Source organism: Myodes glareolus, chromosome 6 (assembly GCF_982192425.1).
Source record: "Myodes glareolus chromosome 6, mMyoGla1.1, whole genome shotgun sequence".
NCBI classification, from domain to species: domain Eukaryota; kingdom Metazoa; phylum Chordata; class Mammalia; order Rodentia; family Cricetidae; genus Myodes; species Myodes glareolus.
In genome coordinates, this window is record NC_142031.1 from 100486176 (window position 1) to 100503561 (window position 17386).

Consider the following 17386-nt stretch of genomic DNA (forward strand, 5'->3'; position numbering starts at 1 on the left):
ATCAAAGGACTCAGGAAGAGAGTGGTCAGAGAGATGTGTTTTAGATGAAACCCTTACTTAGAGAAGGAGGAGGATAAAGACAGAAGAAGCAAACGGGCAAACTGGGTGCTGTTAAGAGCACTCGGGGCACTGGAGCACAGAAAATAGGTGCCTGCACTGGGACCTGGGCAGGAAGAAGAATGACGATCGTCAACACAGAAGGCAGAGTTGGCAGGACTCTAGTGTGGTGGAGCTGAGGATGGTTCTCAGGTTTCTGACTGCACCGATACAGGCGTGTCTATCCCCAGGGTGGAAAAGAATAAAAGAGGAAGACAATGCATTCAGGTTCACACATGTTGGGCTAGAATGCGGGAGCATATTCTGTTTTCTTAGACTCTGTGCCTTCCTACCTGCATCCATCCACTACTCAGAAACCAAGCTAGCAGCTCAGGTTATGGACCTCTCCCCTGAAACCCAGAGCCCATTCCCCTAAGCAACTAAGGACAGACTGTGTGCTCCAGAGTCCTCTCCAATTATTGAATCTGGTTAATCCTAGCCCTGCCCAGGCCTGTCTTCCCTCAGAAAAAAAAAAAACAAAAAACAAAAAACTGGATTGTGCCTGCCCTTTGCTCCTATCTGTCTGCCAAAGGACATTGGTGCTTCCCCCTTGGAACTGAGCATGACTCGTCTTGCCTTTTGTCTCCAAGGTAACTGAGGATCATTTTCTTTAAAAAGCATCGACCCTTTCAGTGCCAGCATGAGCCACAAAACCCAAACCCAGACCCAGACACAAATCAGTAGGATGTTCACTTCCTGAGGACTGGGCCATTGTAAGCTAGAGTTAGAGATCTTGGAGTCATTTCCACTTAGTTGGAGTGGGGTGGCCTTTTGTCTTTTTTATTTTGCTTTTGAGACAGGGTCTCACTGTATCCCTGACTGGCTCAGGAACTGCTGATCTTGAACGTGAAGTGATTCTCCTGTCTCTGCCTAAACGCTGAAATTCAAGTGTAAACCACCATGCTCGGCTCATCAGCATTTAGATGATGAATTCATTTTTTGAGTTGTTTTTAAAAAGCACTGCAGAATGAATGTTCTAGCAGAAATGTATGCCCCCAGTCTGAACACAAGATCAAGATATCATCAGGGTGAGTTCCGTGGGGATCTGTGTGTACGTCTCCCACCACTCCTGAGGACTGGTTGGTAATCTTCAGTGTCAATGGGCAGTCATCTGTGTCTATTTTCTCATGGTGATCCCATAACAAAATACTACAGACTGGACACTTTTTTAAAATTTATTTATTTATTTATTATGTACACAATATTCTTTCTGTGTGTATGCCTGCAGGCCAGAAGAGGGCACCAGACCTCATTACAGATGACTGTGAGCTACCATGTGGTTGCTGGGAATTGAACTCAGGACCTTTGGAAGAGCAGGCAATGCTCTTAACCTCTGAGTCATCTCTCCAGCCCCCCAGACTGGACACTTTTTAAAGATTTAATTTTTACTGTGTGTTTGTGGGGGGGGGGGGGGAGTGAGCACAGGTTCCCGGAGATGTTAAAGGAGGGCGTTCAATCTCCTGGAACTGGGAACCAAACCTGCGTCCTGTGCAAGAACACACTACGCTGTCTTACCCATGAAGCAGTAATCTCTCCAGGCCTGTGCTGGACTATTTATAAGCAATAAAAATCTATTGCTCACAGTTTTGGAGTGTGACAAGTCCAAGATTGGATGCTAACAGGGTTTACTGTCTGGTCATGACCTGTTCTTCGTAAATGATGCCATTCATGTGTCCTTACATGGTGGAGAGAACAGGAAGACAAGACAGCAAAAGGCATAAACACTGCAGCTTCTCCCACAGTGGCATTAATCTACAAGCAGGGGCAGAACCTTTGACTTAATCATGCTTCAAAAGTCCCCACCCTATGTTCATAGCAGCTTTGTTTGTCATAGCCAGAACCTAGAAACAACCTAAACGCCCCTCGACTGAAGAATGGATACGGAAAATGTGGTACATTTACACAACGGAGTACTACACAGCAGAAAAAAATAACGACAGCTTGAATTTTGCAGGAAAATGGATGGAGCTAGGAAACATTATTTTGAGTGAGGTAACCCAGACACAGAAAGGCACATATCACATGTTCTCACTCATAGATGATTTTTAAACATAAAGCAAAGAAAGCCAGCCTACAAACCACAATCCCAGAGAACCTAGACAACAAAGAGGACCCTAAGAGAGACTTAAATGGATCTAATCTACATGGGAAGTAGAAAGTAGAAAAGATAAGATCTCCTGAGTAAATTGGGAGCATGGGGACCTTAGGTGAGGGCTGAAGCGGGGAGGGAGAGGGCATTGAGGGGAGCAGAGAAAAATGTAGAGCTCAGTAAATTTCAATAAAAAAAATTTTAAAAAGTCCCCACCACTTAGCACCACAACAAAGGGTAAATCTCAAGACATTAATTTTGGGAGACACTTCAGACCATGGCAGTATTATTCCTGTATGTTACATGTTCAAATTTCCTTTTTAGCTATGAATACCAGTCATATGGAATATATATACTCCAGTATGACTTCATCTAAGCTAATCGCATCTGCCATTACATTATTTCCAAATATGATAAAATTTGGAAGCTCTGGTGGTTACAGCTTCAACAGTTAAGCATTTGGATAACACAGCCAAATCGCTGACTGTTATGGAATAATCTTTTTGTACACCGTGAAGCTGTGTCCTTGACAAAGCATCTTCTGATTGGTTAATAAAAGAGCTGACTGGCTGGTAGCTAGGCAGGAGGTATAAATGAGACACCTAGACACACAGGATGCTGGGAAGAAGGGTGGAGTCCTGGGGAGTCACAAGGAGACTTGGAGGAAAGCAAGACGAATTTACTGTACTGAAAAAAGGTATCACCATGTGGCAGAGTGTAATTAAAAAATATGGGTTCATTTAAAATGTAAGAGCTAGTAGTGACAAGCCTGAGCTATCAACTGGGCATTTGTAATCAACAAGTCTCAGTGTGGTTATTTAGGAGTGGCTGCCAGGGCACAAAGAAACTCCACCTACATCTCACAGATAACGATGGAAGTTACAAGAACACATGAACACATGAGAAAATGGAGAGTAAGAAGGGAATCCCAAGGAACATCAGTGCATGCAGAGAACTGAGGCCAACTGACCAGACAGGGAAGAGTAGCATGGCAGAAACCAGGGGACACGGATCCAAGCCAACCTTGCCAACAGCACCCCCCACAGGAAGGATAAGGTCCTTCCTTTCACAGGAAGGAAGGATGTCTAATGGCTGTGATGGCTGCTGACTGAAGACGCTGATGGAATTGAAGGAGGCTGAAGATTCTGAGGCAAGAGATTATTCAAAAACCTAAGTCCGTGGACCAGTGGGTAAGATGTAGCCCAGGGCTTAGGTAGAAGGACTCACCACTGGGGTAAAAGCAGGAGACACTCCATTTTTGACAGCTTTAAGAGCTGCACCGTCTGTGTTGGCAAACTGCTGCTCCTGTGGCACTGGTTTCTTCCGATACACAGCCCCATCTGCCTCTCCCCTCACGTGGAACCTCTTCTCCATAATGCACTGGTCACAGGGACACATGGACATCGTCCTTGGAACCTCAGCTTTAACAGCTTAAGAAGAGCTTGTTAGGATGCCTTGATGCATATAATCTGTTCACACCCATACTGTCGCACTCCTAGATACCTGGCCATGTGTTAGCCACACTGCTCTTTCCAGTGACGGCCACAGTCACACATACTAACAGTAAGTCATGTTCTACTCAATCACAATCAAGTTTCTCAGATAAAGTCAGTGGCCCCCACAGCATAATCATAGTTAAAGACGGTTTAACTGAACCCCAGCCTCATATCTGTCCAGTTGTATCTATTTCTCTCACGCAACACCACCTGCCTCACCACTGTTTGTCTCTGTCTGTCTTAGACACACCAGTCTCACTGTTCCGTGACTCTGCCTTATACACAAGCCAGACTCACCACTCTGACTCGGGCTCATCTATACCATATGACTCCCCAGCCTGCCACTCAAACACCCTCATACATCCTTTCCAGTCTGTCATACCCGCAGACTCCACCTCACCAGTCTGTCACACTCACAAATGCAAACCAGTCTGCCTCCGTCTGGATCCCAGTGACACGCACTGAGGACCCCATCCGTCTTCCCCCCCACACCCGCATGGAACAAGGCCAGGTGGAGGCGCTACAAGGCAGGTCTGGGCAGGGCGGGGCGGTGGCCCTCCCGTGGCTGTCTCTCGCAAAGGACTCTGCCCGGGTCTGGGCGGCGGCTGCAGCCTGGAGGGCGACGTGGAAAGGCCACGTGGAGCCGCCCGGGGGAGGGCCGGCTGCGGGCAGCCAGGCGAGGGCGGCGCGGTGCCTATAGTGCGCACGAAGCCGGAGCCCCAGTAGCGCGCAGCGCCACCGCAGCAGGTGGGTCGGACTCGGGCAGGGGCTGGGGCCCAGCGGGCGGCGGAGGTACCCGGCTCCTTGGGGTTGAGGGTGGAGACCTTCTGCCTGCGGTCAGGATGCCAAGAGCGCAGTCCCCCGCATCCCCTGCAGCTTGGACTCGGGCTGGGGAGGTGGCCCTGGCCTCCAAGTACCACTGGAGAAGAGATCATCCCTGAGAGCAGACAGAGGAAGGGTGCAAAGCGCCCCGAAGCCCCTGGGTTTGAGGACAGGTTCGTCAGCCCTGCCCTAGGGTTTTGAGTAGCTACCTAGGGCTCAGCCTCATTCAGTAGATGGAGATGATTTAAAGGACGCTGTCCATCGTCATCCAACTGTAGGTGGCTAGTCTCCATCCATCTCAGGTGTGCGCCCCTTAGACTGCATAGCCTCAGCCATTTAGGACTCCGCCTCCCTAGACCCGGACACCAAGAGGCTAAATCAAGGGAGATGTCTAGATTCACGTAAGTTCTCCACGGTCGACTTATTCAGAAATGACATGGATGCCCTTCACGATGCCAGCTCCTGTCCTGAAAAGGCTCAGGAGAGGCACTGTGGCTATTTGACAGGGATACTGTAAAAAGTATCTGGGAAATAGGAAGCCATGCGAGCTAAATCTCCAAAGACCCCCGCCCATCGTGGAGCATCTGCTAGAACTAGCTTAAATCTATATTATCTCACTGTACCCTCCTGAAGTCCCTAAGAAACACCCTCATCTTAATAATGAAGATTCCAGGGCTAAGAGGGGTTAAGACACCCTCCTGGACCACGAAACAGTGCAGAGGCAGACTCTGACCAAAGGTCCAACTTCAACTTCAAGGCCAAAGTTTCCTCCTGTGATCTAGAACAAAGGCCTAAAGAAAACGGAGGCAGAAGGTTCTGTGTGTGTGTGTGTGTGTGTGTGTGTGTGTGTGACTTAAGTAACTTCTCTGAGATATATCGCAACTGTTAACTTGCAGTTACGGTGGCTTTCGAGTATTTACTAGGATGGTTGTGTTTATGCATGTTGTAATTATAGGAAGAGGCTATGATCATTTTTATTTTACGAGCAATCGTTCAATGACCACTCTATTTATGTTACTTACAAAAGCTCTTACATGGGCTTCAAACTGTGTAAAGATGAACAAGTCATATTGCATCGCCCTCATTACACCTCACATGAAATGTCGTCTTGGTTCCCTTAAACAATGGCTGAAACCATCAAGAGAATATTAGACTTAAAGTACATGTGCAGTGCTTCTCTTTTCTGAGGCAGACTGCAATTGAATGCTAAGGTAATCAGGAGGGTCCAGGTGGAAGGTGGAACAGATTTGGACAAAAACACTAAAAAACAAAAAATAAGAAATCTAGTATGCCGTTGTCAAAAGCAGCGCTTGTTAAAATGGAGCCCAGGAGGGTGAGGTAAAGATGGTGTGGTTCCTGAGATCCAGGTGAGGACTGGACTGTGAGAAACACAAGGAGCCATTAAAGGTCTTGGTGGAATTGTCAGGTGTGGTGGTGCACACCAGTAACCCTAATATGTGGATCAGGAGTTCAGGGTTATCCTCAGCTACATGATGAGTTGCAGGCCAGCCTGGGGTACGTAAGACCCTGTGGGATTTTTTTTTTTTATTAATTGATTATTTGAAACAAAGTCTCTCTGTAAGCCTAGATGTTCTGGAACTCCCTTTGTAGATCAGACTGGCCTGGAACTCACAGAGATCCTCCTGTCTCTGCCTTTGAAGTATGGGGGTTAAAGCTGTATGTCAAAACCCTTGGCCTTTATTGTTTTTATTTTATGTGTGTGGTCGTTTGGCCCACATGTATGTGTACTACTTGTGTGCAGTGCCCTCAGAGGATAAAGGAGGACAGAAGAGGACACCAGGCCTTCTAGAACTGGATTACAGATAGTTGTTAGCAAATGTATGGGTGCTGGGAACTGAGCCAATGCTCTTAACAGCTGAGCTGTCTTTCTAGCCCCTGTTTTTTTTGTTTTTTTTTTTTGTTTTTTTTTTTTTGCTTGTTGTTTTTGTTTTGTTTTTAAAAAATGTTTTGAATGGACCAGCAAAATGGGTTGAAATACTTGCAAACAAGCCTGAGGACCTGAGTTCAAACTCCATATCCCACAAGGTGGCAAGAGAGAGCCAACCCACAAGAGTTGGTCTCTGACCTCTATAGGTGCATCCTGACACACACCCGCTGATACTCATGCACACATGTACACAGTAATGAAATAAGCGATAAAACATGTTTTTTGAGCAATGAGATTCTAGTAAAGGGAGGTGTATCTGATGTGGGTGTAAAGACAGTCCCACAAGCTGGGACAACAGTCAAAGACTGTGTGAGAAGGAGCTCACTATTCACTCACTATTTACTGCAAGCCCTGAAAGTGGTTCTGGGTTCCGTCCACTGCACACACTAAGTAGTTACATATACAAGGGACTCAGAGGACAGGGAAGAGGACGGTGACACTGATGCACATGGGGAGGGCTCAGAATCAGCACGTGATGTATAGAGCCCAGTGCACACGTGGCTGAGACTTTCAGGACAGCTGCAGCAGAGCCGCAGACAGCCAGGCCTGTAGGCAAAGCAGGTCCCACACCTAGGAAGCCAGCTCTCCAAGGCTGGTATTTGGATTATTACGATTACTTAACAAGCCACTCAAAACCTAAACAGTTTGGATTTGAAGATAGAGGAGAGCCCCTGAGTCCTTCAGAACCCCTCCCGGTCTTCAGAAGAGGCTCCATATGTGGCAGTATGGAGTGCTCCCAAGTAGTCTCAGGCTTCCCAGAGTTAGGCACGCGGCTTGTACAGTTTGGGCCAAAAGCAGCTCCAGAGCTTGCCTTGCTCCTAGGCAGACTAGATTATCACATTGATGCTTCAGTACCAGCTAGGCTATAGGAATCCTCTGTAGGCTAAAATGCAGGATATAACAGCCAGATATGGGGGCACACTCCTGCAATCAGCACTTGGCAGGAAGCTACATAGGGAGACCCTGTTTCATAAAACAAACCAGAGTTAGGTGTGGTGGAGCATGAACTCTCTGTTCTCGGGAGGCTGAGACAAGAGGATTTCAGTGAGTTTAAGGCAAGTCTGAGCTAAATGAGTTCAAACCCCACCTGGATTGCATAGTGAGACCTCGTTTCATAAAACCAACCAAACGAAACAACTTAGTAGCTTCAAATGATAACCTTAACTTTACCCCAGATGCTGTCTAGGCAAGGCAGTGGGGACCAGCTATCTTCTGTGCATACTGCTGGCTAGGCCAGTTGAAAATGGATTCATTCTCTCGCTTCTCTGGCTGGGAGGTAGCTGGGCCCCAAGAGCTCTATCCCTATGTGGTCTTGTAGGGGTTTGTGGGGAGATAGAGAGGGGCAGAGGCGCTACGTGGACCTGGCAATCTTTTCAGCTATCAGTCACCCGGAAGCCAGTCACTAAGTCCAAACATGTAAGAAGAAGTGAACTAGGCTCCAGGTTTAGTGGGAAAAAAGGTAAAAACAAAATGAAGACATGGGCCAGCAAGACAGGTAGTAAAGGTGTTAGACTTTAGTCTGATACCCAGGGTAGAAAGAAAGGACTCCTAAATGTTATTCTCTGACCTCCATATGTTTACTCGCACACCGGCACATGTGTACACACACACACACACACACACACACACACACACAAGAAAGATTCTTTCTTTCTTTCTTTTTTTTTTTTTTTTTTTTTTTTTTTGGTTTTTTGAGACAGGGTTTCTCTGTAGCTTTGGAGCCTGTAAACCAGGTTGGCCTCAAACTCACAGAGATCCACTTGCCTCTGCCTCCCGAGCCCTGGAATTAAAAGTATGGAACACTACTGCCCTGCAAGAAGGACAATTTTAAATTAAAAAACAAAACCCAAAACAGCTATAGGCATGTTTTTGGGGTCCCTGCAGTCAGTCTAATGAATGAATGGATTAGTGGGTGGAAGGGCATTTCCTGCTGGGCCCAAACTGCCACCACCAGGGTTGTTTGTTTGTTTGCTTGCTTTTTGAGTTCTTCTTAAAAGTGACCTTAGTGGATGACAACAGATCCAATCCAGCTCTCAGGAATTTAAATGATGTGAGTCCCCTGCAGCCCAGATCCTGGCAGGGAACTGACGGGGAGGAGAAGGTAATTTGGAGGACTCAGGTGGGAAGACCAGAAGGGGAAGTGTGTGCAAAGACACTGCAGAGCAGCCAGGACAACTTCTGGAAGGAAAAGGCCTCATCTCATTTAGCTACCACCGAGCCTGCATTGCCGATGGAGACGGGAGAGAGAGAGGGTACACAGGGCAAGGCAGAGCCTGCACTGGGACCATGTTCGAACATTGGGTTAGACCTCATTCTCCTAGCAGTTCTGTATTTCTGTGTCCCTCCTTTCCTCTCCATCAGGATCTACATTGCCTACACCGGCCTCGAACTCACAACCGTCCTATCTCAGCCTCCCAAGGAGCTGCAATTGCAGGTATGTGCCACTCACTTCTGTTCATTTGTTCACTGTTTAAACATGTGTGTCTTTCCCTGATGATGTAATTTTGCAAGCCTTAAGGAGGAAAAGTCGTTTGATCTTATCCCTTCAACTTACTGCTAAGAGAGTACCTCGGTTATACGTAGGAAACTCGAGACAGTAAGGAAATGGGCCGGGGAGATGACTCAATGGTTAAGAGCACAGTTGTGGCTCTTACAGAGGACCCGGGTTCAGTTCTCAGCATCCACATGGTGGCCCACAATCTTCTGTAATTCCAATTCTAGGGATCTGATGCCCTCTTCTGATCTCTTTGGGCACCAGGCATTCACAGGGTACACATACATATGTGCAGACAAAACACTCATATACATACACACATACATGCATACATACATACATATATAAATCTAATATAGATTTGAAAAATAGTCTAACAGTACACTTCAGTGGTAGGACACATGACTCGCATGTGTGAAGTTTGGGCTTGACTTCCCAGCACTGAAAAACAAACAAAAAAAACCCAAACAGCTGGACACCATGGCACACATCTGTAAACCCAGCACTTGGGAGGCAGAGGCAGGGGAACGAAAGGGGACATGTGCTACTAAGGGAAAGGTTGTATTCTATAAATTGTAGAGTTGCTGTCCTCAAATTCCGGCCCTCCTGGTCTTGTCATTTGACAGTAGCTTTCTGCTACTGTAACAAACATTTGAGACCATCAACTTAAAAAGTGAACAGGTTTACTTTTAACTCTTAGTTTTGGAGGTTTTAGCTTGGGGCCAGTTGGCCTGGTTGCTTCTGTACCTGTGGAGAGGCAGGCAGCACATCATGGCTGGGTGGGTGATAGAGCTGCTCACCTCATGGCCAGGACGGGAAAGGGAAGGAAGACAAGGCTGGGACCTTTATTCCATGCATCCCTAGAGAGATGGAGATCTCCCATTAGACAACATTTTTTCCCTTTTCTCCCCTCCCCTCTCTTGTGATGTATGTTTGTGTAGGCATTCATGTGGATGTGTATACATGTGAGTGTGAGTGTACATGTATGTTTGTGTATGTGACTGTGGAGGCCAGAGGCAGACATTGGATGTATTCCTCAATCACTCTCTTAATTCTTAAGACAGGGTCTCCCTGAACCTGGGCTCACTAATCAACTAAACTGACTTGCTAGTGAGCTGCAGAGATCCACCTGTCTCTATCCCCCTCACCCCCCGCTTACCCTCCAGGTCGGCTGGAGATGGGATCTCCAGTCTTCATGCTTGTCCAGCCAGCACTTTACAGACGGAGCCACCTTCCCAGCCCAGGATCAGCCTCTTAAAAGTTCTATCCTCTCCCAGTGGTGCTGGATTAGACTCACGCCTTCACCTCTAATACAGGTCTTCAGAGGACCGTGCAGATCCAAGCTACTGCCCCATGGTGTCCTCTTTCTTATCTAGCCCAGGGTCCACACATCCTGGCATTCTTTTGACCTCTCTGGCAGCTGACTCTCTCAATCTCTATGGACCCCTTCTTTTCATATTGGAAACTGGACCCCAATTGGCCCTTCCTTGGTCCAGAGACTTGGCATACAAAGAGCTTTTAAGGTTGCCTAGTTCCCGAGCCCTTTGCTGCCTGCCACACAGGTCTCTGGGGCAGGGGCTCCTCTCTAGCTGCTCCTCCCCCGAAAGGAAACAAGGGTTAATCTGCAGAGCTTGGATATCCTTCTGTTGACGTTTCTGCTTCCTTTTGAGGCATCCAGGTGGCCTCCAGACTCTAACTGCTGTCAATTCATTGAACTTCATGAGTGCAGAAATTTAGACTTTTGAAATTCTCAAATCTGTCCTCCTCCCCCCCCCCCCCCCGCTTAAATTTTATAAGTTTAGGAAACTGGAAAGATAGTTCAGCAGTTAAGAACTCTGCTCTTGGGGCTGGAGAGATGGCTCAGAGGCTAAGAGCATTGCCTGCTCTTCTAAAGGTCCTGAGTTCAATTCCCAGCAACCACATGGTGGCTCACAACCATCTGTAATGGGGTCTGGTGCCCTCTTCTGGCCTGCAGAAGAACTCTGCTCTTCAGAGAAAATGTATAGATCAATAAAAACAGCAAAAACAAAAGAAAACAAACAAAATCTCTGTTCTTCCAGAGAATCCAGATTCAATTCATAGCACCCACATGGTAGTTCACATCTGTAACTTGGGTCACAGGGAATCTGATGCCATCTTCTGGCTTCTGTAGGCAAGAGGCACATGTGTGGTACACAGACATACATGCAGACAAAGCATCTACATATATAAAATACATAAAAATTTGAAATTTAATTAACAATTGGGAAGTTTAGACATTTTCTTTTATCGTTCTTGTTTTAGTTGGTGGTGATGTTTTTTTTTTTAAGATTTATTTATTTATACCTTCATGTATGCCCACACGCCAGAGGAGGGCACCAGATCTCATTACAGATGGTTGGGAGCCACCATGTGGTTGCTGGGAATTGAACTCAGGACCTCTGGAAGAGCAGTCAGTGCTCTTAACCTCTGAGCCATCTCTCCAGCCCAATGTGGTGACGGTTTTTATAGGACAGGGTCTTACTCTGTAGCCTTGACTGGCCTGGAACCAGCCAATGCTCTGAAGCTAGAGTTCCAGCTGGTTGGGAGCTCTTGACATGGCTGTTGGAACCCAAACTCAGGTCCTCTGGAAGAGCCACAAGTGCTCTTAGTCTCTGAGCTGTCTTCTCAGCCCCCTTTTGTTCACGTGCACAGAATACAGCTATTTGGATGGAGCCTCCTCTCAGTCTGTTCCTATAGGCCAGCCCACGCTTTATCTCTGGCCTCCTCTGCTACATGGACCACTCAGACGGGTGACTCCAGTTCCCATGGACTGAGTTTGACAGACACTCCTGACGAGGGTGATGTCACACTCAACCCCCATGACTGGTTCCACTGTGCTTTGGAAGACTGAGAATTTCTTGCCCAGTGCTCCTGGAGGAATGTGCTCTGCTTATATCCAGCCCTGGGACATTTGCTACCATACTCGCAGGTGTGGCAGGCTAGCTCACCCTGCGACTGGGCTGTGTCCCTTTGGGGGTTTATGTTAACATGGAGAACTCAGTTCTAGTTTCCTACCATAAATGACCACGTTACATCATCATCTCTCCTTGGTACAACTAGAACCCAGGGCTCTCCAATCTCAGCTAACGCTACAAATACCTTTCCGGCAATAGTGACTTCAATGTCTCTTTGGCCACTGGTGCTTAGAGAGATCAGCAAGCTACATGTACTCAACGTAGCTGTCAGGACCAATCATACACATAGACAACAAATATAGCAATGAGGGTGGGAGGGTAGGGGTGCAGAGACAGCTTAGCTGGTCAAGCACAGGCATGAGAACCTGATTTCAATCTTCAGCACCCATGTAAAAAGTCAGACTCAGGGCTGGGAGGTGTTCACTTGGTAACGCGCCTACTACGGATCTGAGTTCAGACCCCCAGAATTCATGTAAAAAGCCAGACACAGTAGTGTGTGCCCGTAACCCCAGTGCTGGGGGGAGTAATGGAGGGATAGAAACAGGTGGATCCTTGAAGCTTATTGGGCAGCCAGCTTAGCTGAACTGATAAACCTGAAATTCAATGGGAGATTCTGTCTCAAAAAATGAAAGTGCTTTGGCAGCTAAAGATACCTACCCTACAGGCCCGGGGACCCGAGATTAATCTGGAGAATCTATGGAAATGCAGTCTCCATAAAGTTGTCACCTGACCTCCACACGCACACCCGTGGCACACACGCCCACCACCACATCACTCACAGCAGTAATACATTTCTAAATCAATCAAAGTTTCTCATGACCAAGGATAGTGATCAAAGAAAGATATTCGATGTCAACTTCTGACCCCCACATGCGTGGGCGCAACTATATTAACATGCTGATACCACACACACGCACACACACACCCCAGGCACGGCAGTGTGACCTGGAATCGCAGTGCTGGGGAAGTCGAGACAGGAACTAGGACTTGGTGAGCCTCAGGTTCTGTGAGAGACTTGTCTCAAAACAGAAAGGTGGACAGGACAGTGAGCAAAGACTGAGGAAGATTCCCCAGTGTTGACCCCTGGCCTCCACACGTTTACGCGTATGCAAGCACACATGTGTGCACTCACACTTGCACGTAAAGGGAAATGAACACAGGTCCTATGCTGTGGTGGCTCGCTCCATCTTTTTCTTTCTTTCTTTTTTTAATTATTTATTTATATATAGTATATAGTATTCTGGGCACCAGGTCTCATTATAGATGGGTGTGAGTCACCATGTGGTTGCTGGGAATTGAACTCAGGACCTCCGGAACAGCAGTCAGTTCTCTTAGCCTCTAAGCCATCTCTCCAGCCCCCACTCCATCTTTTTCTTAGACTTCTACCCTTTGGCCTTCCTACTCAAGGCAGCTCCAAACAGTAAACACGCTTATCTCCCTGTGAGCCAGGGGCTTGCCCACTCTACCTCCAGGCTCTCAGGGAACTGATATCCATCTTGAACGTGGTTCTGGACCTTGTTAGGATCACGGACCTGAAAGCTATGGAATGTCCTTTAGGAAAATCTAGTGCTTGCCTGAATTTTAGGTTCTGTGGACGAGAGGTCCTGACTCTTTGCTTGGACCATCAAACATCTGACTACTTTTCTGCACAAAGATGGCTTTTTTTTGGGGGGGTGGTGTCTCAGTTTAGGTGGGTGTCTGCCTCCTTGGAAATTCATATTATATGTGCATCCCTGGGATGAGCCAGAAAGCTTAATGCTCTGTGTTTTCAAGAGGCTCATTTTGTTTTTGAGTATTTCCATATAATCAAGTCTGCATCAAGTCTGCATAATGTAGAGACAGCCAGACTGGCTTTGAACTCACAATCCTCCTGCCTCAGACTCCTGCATGCTGGGTTTGTTTGTTTGTTGGGTTTTCAAGACAGGGTTTCTTTACATAGCTTTGGTTGTCCTAGAAACTAGCTCTGTAGACCAGGCTGGCCTCAAACTCACAGAGATCTGCCTGCCTCTGTCTCCTGAGTGCTGGGATTAAAGGTGTCTGCCACCATTGCTGGCTGAGTGCTGGCTTTATAGGGCATGTACAACCACACCAAGCCTCAGTAGGTTTTTCCTAAGTGCAGACTCCCAGGCTGTCTCCCTCTTTGTCTATTTGCATGTTTTGGTCTTTGGGGGAGCCCCAGCATTCTCATTCTGATCTATCCCCATCTGTAAATGAAGTGGCCACTCTAGAGCATTTAAGACCAATGGGACACAGGGAGGAGCCCTCACCCCCAGAGCTGCCTCCCACAGCAGCTCTGCTTCCATGCACTTAAACCCTGGGGCAGGATTTATGTGTTTTTCTGTAATCGGGATTTATATCTATGTCAAGCCAAGTTCCATGGAGGTTGCTGGTGTGCATGTAGAGTCCTCCCAGGTGTCCTTCTCCTATGCTGCATGTTTCCACATGCAAGGAGGGAAGTCATTTCTGTCTGATCCGTCTGCCCCCCAACACTGTGGCAGATACCCCTCCCCTGACTCTCAGATTCTGTTCCTAGCTCCAGTCTCCAGAAGGATGTGGCTGATGCAAGCGTTGATGCTGACACTATTGCTGTTACCTTTGGGTCACTCTGCTCCCAAGGATGGAGCCGCAAGGTAAGAGGATTAGGAGGGCAGGGCCCTGAGCTGTGGTAGGGAAAGTCTCTAAAAAGATGTCAGAACTCCTCTGAGGAGCCAGGAGCCCACTGAAGTATAGCCTCCTTCATCTCTGTGCTCATACACAAACCTGCCTTGTGATTGTCAGAATGTCACAGGTAGGGATTTAGTGTGTGTGTGGAGACCCCTTTGCAGCCAGGACTTCAGCTCCAGTCCTGTGTAAGGCATGAGGAGGTGGCTAGAAGCTGGGACAGGGGCTGTGATCTGTGAATCAAGACCTGACATTGGGAATACCAAAGGAACAGGGATCATTAGCTAACTTCCCAGAACTGCTTTTGTATACTCAGTATGTGCTGGAACAATCTTGGCAGCAGTGACCAAAGTGGCTGCCACAACTCCGCTGATTCTGCCAGTCCAGGCTGATGTGGGCACACAGTCACCCCAGGCAGAAGTAGGAACACTTCTGAGACCCCAGGCAGACTTAAAGTCCAGGCTGACATCCATGCCCTCTGCTTGAAAAAGGAAGAGGCAATGGTGTGTCATAGGGCAGACTAGGAAAGCTGGGCACCACTATCAGCCTTAGCTTGTGATCTACTCCTTGGCTCCTGGCATTGAAGAAGCAAGACCACAATCAACCACTGTGTCTTGACACTCTTGACTGTCTTGACACTATCTTATTGGGCCACCACTGTGTGTCTACTATGGTGGCCTTGATCTCACCAGGAATTTTCTTCTTTCATTTCAATTTGTATTTATTTACATGTATGTGTCTGTGTGTGCATGAGTGTGGGGGTCTCTGCAGAATCTATAAGAAGGGGTCAGGTCCCCTGAAGTTGAAGTTATAGGTAGCTGTGAACCACCCAATATGGGTCCTGGGTGAACTGGGGTCCTCTGGAAGAGCAGCAAGTGCTTTTTGTTTGTTTGTTTGTTTGTTTTGACTTTTTGAGACAGGATTTCTCTGTGTAACAGACCTCGCTGTCTTGGAACAAGCTCTTGTAGACCAGGCTGGCCTCCTGTAGACCAGGCTGGCCTCAAACTCACAGAGATCCACTTGCCTCTGCTTCCCGAGTGCTGGGATTAAACGTGCAGCAAGTGTTCTTAACCACTGAGCCATCAGTCCCTTCTTTGGGTTTTCTAGAACTAACTAAGGCACCTAAAAATAGTCTTGGGGGGTAAGGTTCCGTTTCCAGTGACATCCAGAAGAGTTTTTTCCCTACAGCCTTTTCTGGGAAATTAAAGGAACAAGTCCTTTTGGATCTAGGGAAATCTGCCAAGTGGCTGCTAAGCTAGGCCCTGGGCTGACACCTCTCTGCCTGTTCTAGGCTGGACCCTGAAGTGCAACAGCAGCTCACGCCCAACCCCTTCGAGCCAGGCCCTGACCAGCTCCAGTGAGTAAACTGGGGGCTTCCAGTAGGTATTACCTGGTCAAGCCTTGGGTCACAGACAGGACTCTCCTGACCAATTCGCCACTTTCTCGACAGACGGCTGCGGAATTACCTCAAGGGACTAGAGAAGATGGAAGAGGATCCAGAGCAAATGGACCGGGAGCGCGGTGAGGGGCTGGCGCTTGGCACCAGCCTGGGAGGCTCTGGGGGCCAGAGCTGGGGCTGAGCGCTGGCTGTCCTGTGGGTTCCCGCCTCTTGTAACCCAGATTCTCTTCTCTAGTCCTGCTCTACCTCTTCGCTCTTCACGACTATGACCAGAACGGACAGCTGGATGGCCTGGAGCTGTTGTCCATGCTGACGGCAGCTCTGGCCCCTGAAGCTGCACACTTTCCCATCAACCCGGTAAGCACTGCTGGAAGCTGAGGGAGTTGGAGCTGCGGTCCTTTGGTAGATCCCTGGAAAAGGAAGTTCAGACCCAGTGCAGCAGGGATGAGGCTGTTGGGGAGGGGCTGGGTTCCTGAAAATGTTTATGGTAACTGTTTCCACAGGTTATCCTGGTAGTGGACCAGGTGCTTGAGACCCAGGACCTGGATGGAGATGGGCTCATGACTCCTGCAGAGCTAATCAACTTCCCAGGAGATGCCCCCAAGCACACGGAGTCCCTTCCCCCAGCTCTCCTGGAGCCACAACCTGCTGGCAGGCCGCTGCATTTAGCTAACAGTCCATTGCAGCCAGAAACCCAGCAATCCCTGGAGACTAGAGAAGAAACTAGGGGCCAGGTGGAGGCCAAAGGGGAGTCTTTGGAAGCTGTACAGGAGGCTGGACATCAGACAGGGGCCAAAGGAGATAGCCTCAGTCATGAAGGGGAGACTAGAAGACAGGCGGAGGCCGAAGGAGAAGTCCCAGGTCCCAGAGAGGATGCTGAGGGGCAGGAGGGGAGCAAGGACAATGGAGGGGAAGTCAAAGAAATGCCAGTGGAAACATCAGACACCATAAACACCCCAAATGCGGTCGAGGCTCACAGTATTCAACTGGAGAACGATGAGATATAAACTCAATGACGCAGGCTCCTGTCCCTTCAAATCTCAGCGCAGAGCAGAGGCGAGCAGAGTGGGGCATATATGTGGGGGAAAAGGGTCACCTCTGACATGGGTACAGTGGCACAGGCTAGTAATCCTATAGCTTGGAAGACAATAGCAGAAGGATTAAGAGCTCCAGGCTAGCCCAGGCGACATAGCTAGTTTGAGGCCAGGCTGGGCTGATTAATAAAACCCTGTCTTGATGAGAGAGAGAGAGAAAAAAAAAGCAACTCCTACATTTCTTTCCTGGCCTCAGGAGGAAGCAAGGCTTTCTGTGCGGCTCAGGGAGACCCTAAGCTGAGAGGCAGCTTTCAGGCCCCAAACAACCAATAAAGAACAGAATGAATTCATCTCCATAGTTCTGTGTCCTTGATCCAGCCCGCCCAGCTCCGTCTCCTCAGAACACAAGGG

General features: G+C 48.1%; 1 protein-coding gene across 1 annotated transcript; it reads left to right on the forward strand.

Moving 5' to 3' along the window:
• The first annotated feature begins 4277 nt into the window (after window positions 1-4277).
• Window positions 4278-17325, forward strand: Cgref1 (cell growth regulator with EF-hand domain 1). Its single transcript, XM_048436589.3, has 7 exons — window positions 4278-4428; window positions 8813-8885; window positions 14415-14511; window positions 15834-15899; window positions 15993-16063; window positions 16177-16298; window positions 16445-17325. The coding sequence occupies exons 3-7, from the start codon at window positions 14432-14434 to the stop codon at window positions 16946-16948; spliced, it is 843 nt and encodes a 280-aa protein (XP_048292546.3). The 5' UTR covers window positions 4278-4428; window positions 8813-8885; window positions 14415-14431; the 3' UTR covers window positions 16949-17325.
• The last annotated feature ends 61 nt before the right edge of the window (window positions 17326-17386 follow it).

Bases quoted from the DNA above. Each gene is read 5' to 3' on its own strand.
- Cgref1 (XM_048436589.3), top strand. From the start codon at position 14,432: ATGTGGCTGATGCAAGCGTTGATGCTGACACTATTGCTGTTACCTTTG. The intron at 15,900-15,992 runs GTGAGTAAACTG...CTTTCTCGACAG, and splicing joins CCAGGCCCTGACCAGCTCCA to ACGGCTGCGGAATTACCTCA. The intron at 16,064-16,176 runs GTGAGGGGCTGG...TCTCTTCTCTAG, and splicing joins GCAAATGGACCGGGAGCGCG to TCCTGCTCTACCTCTTCGCT.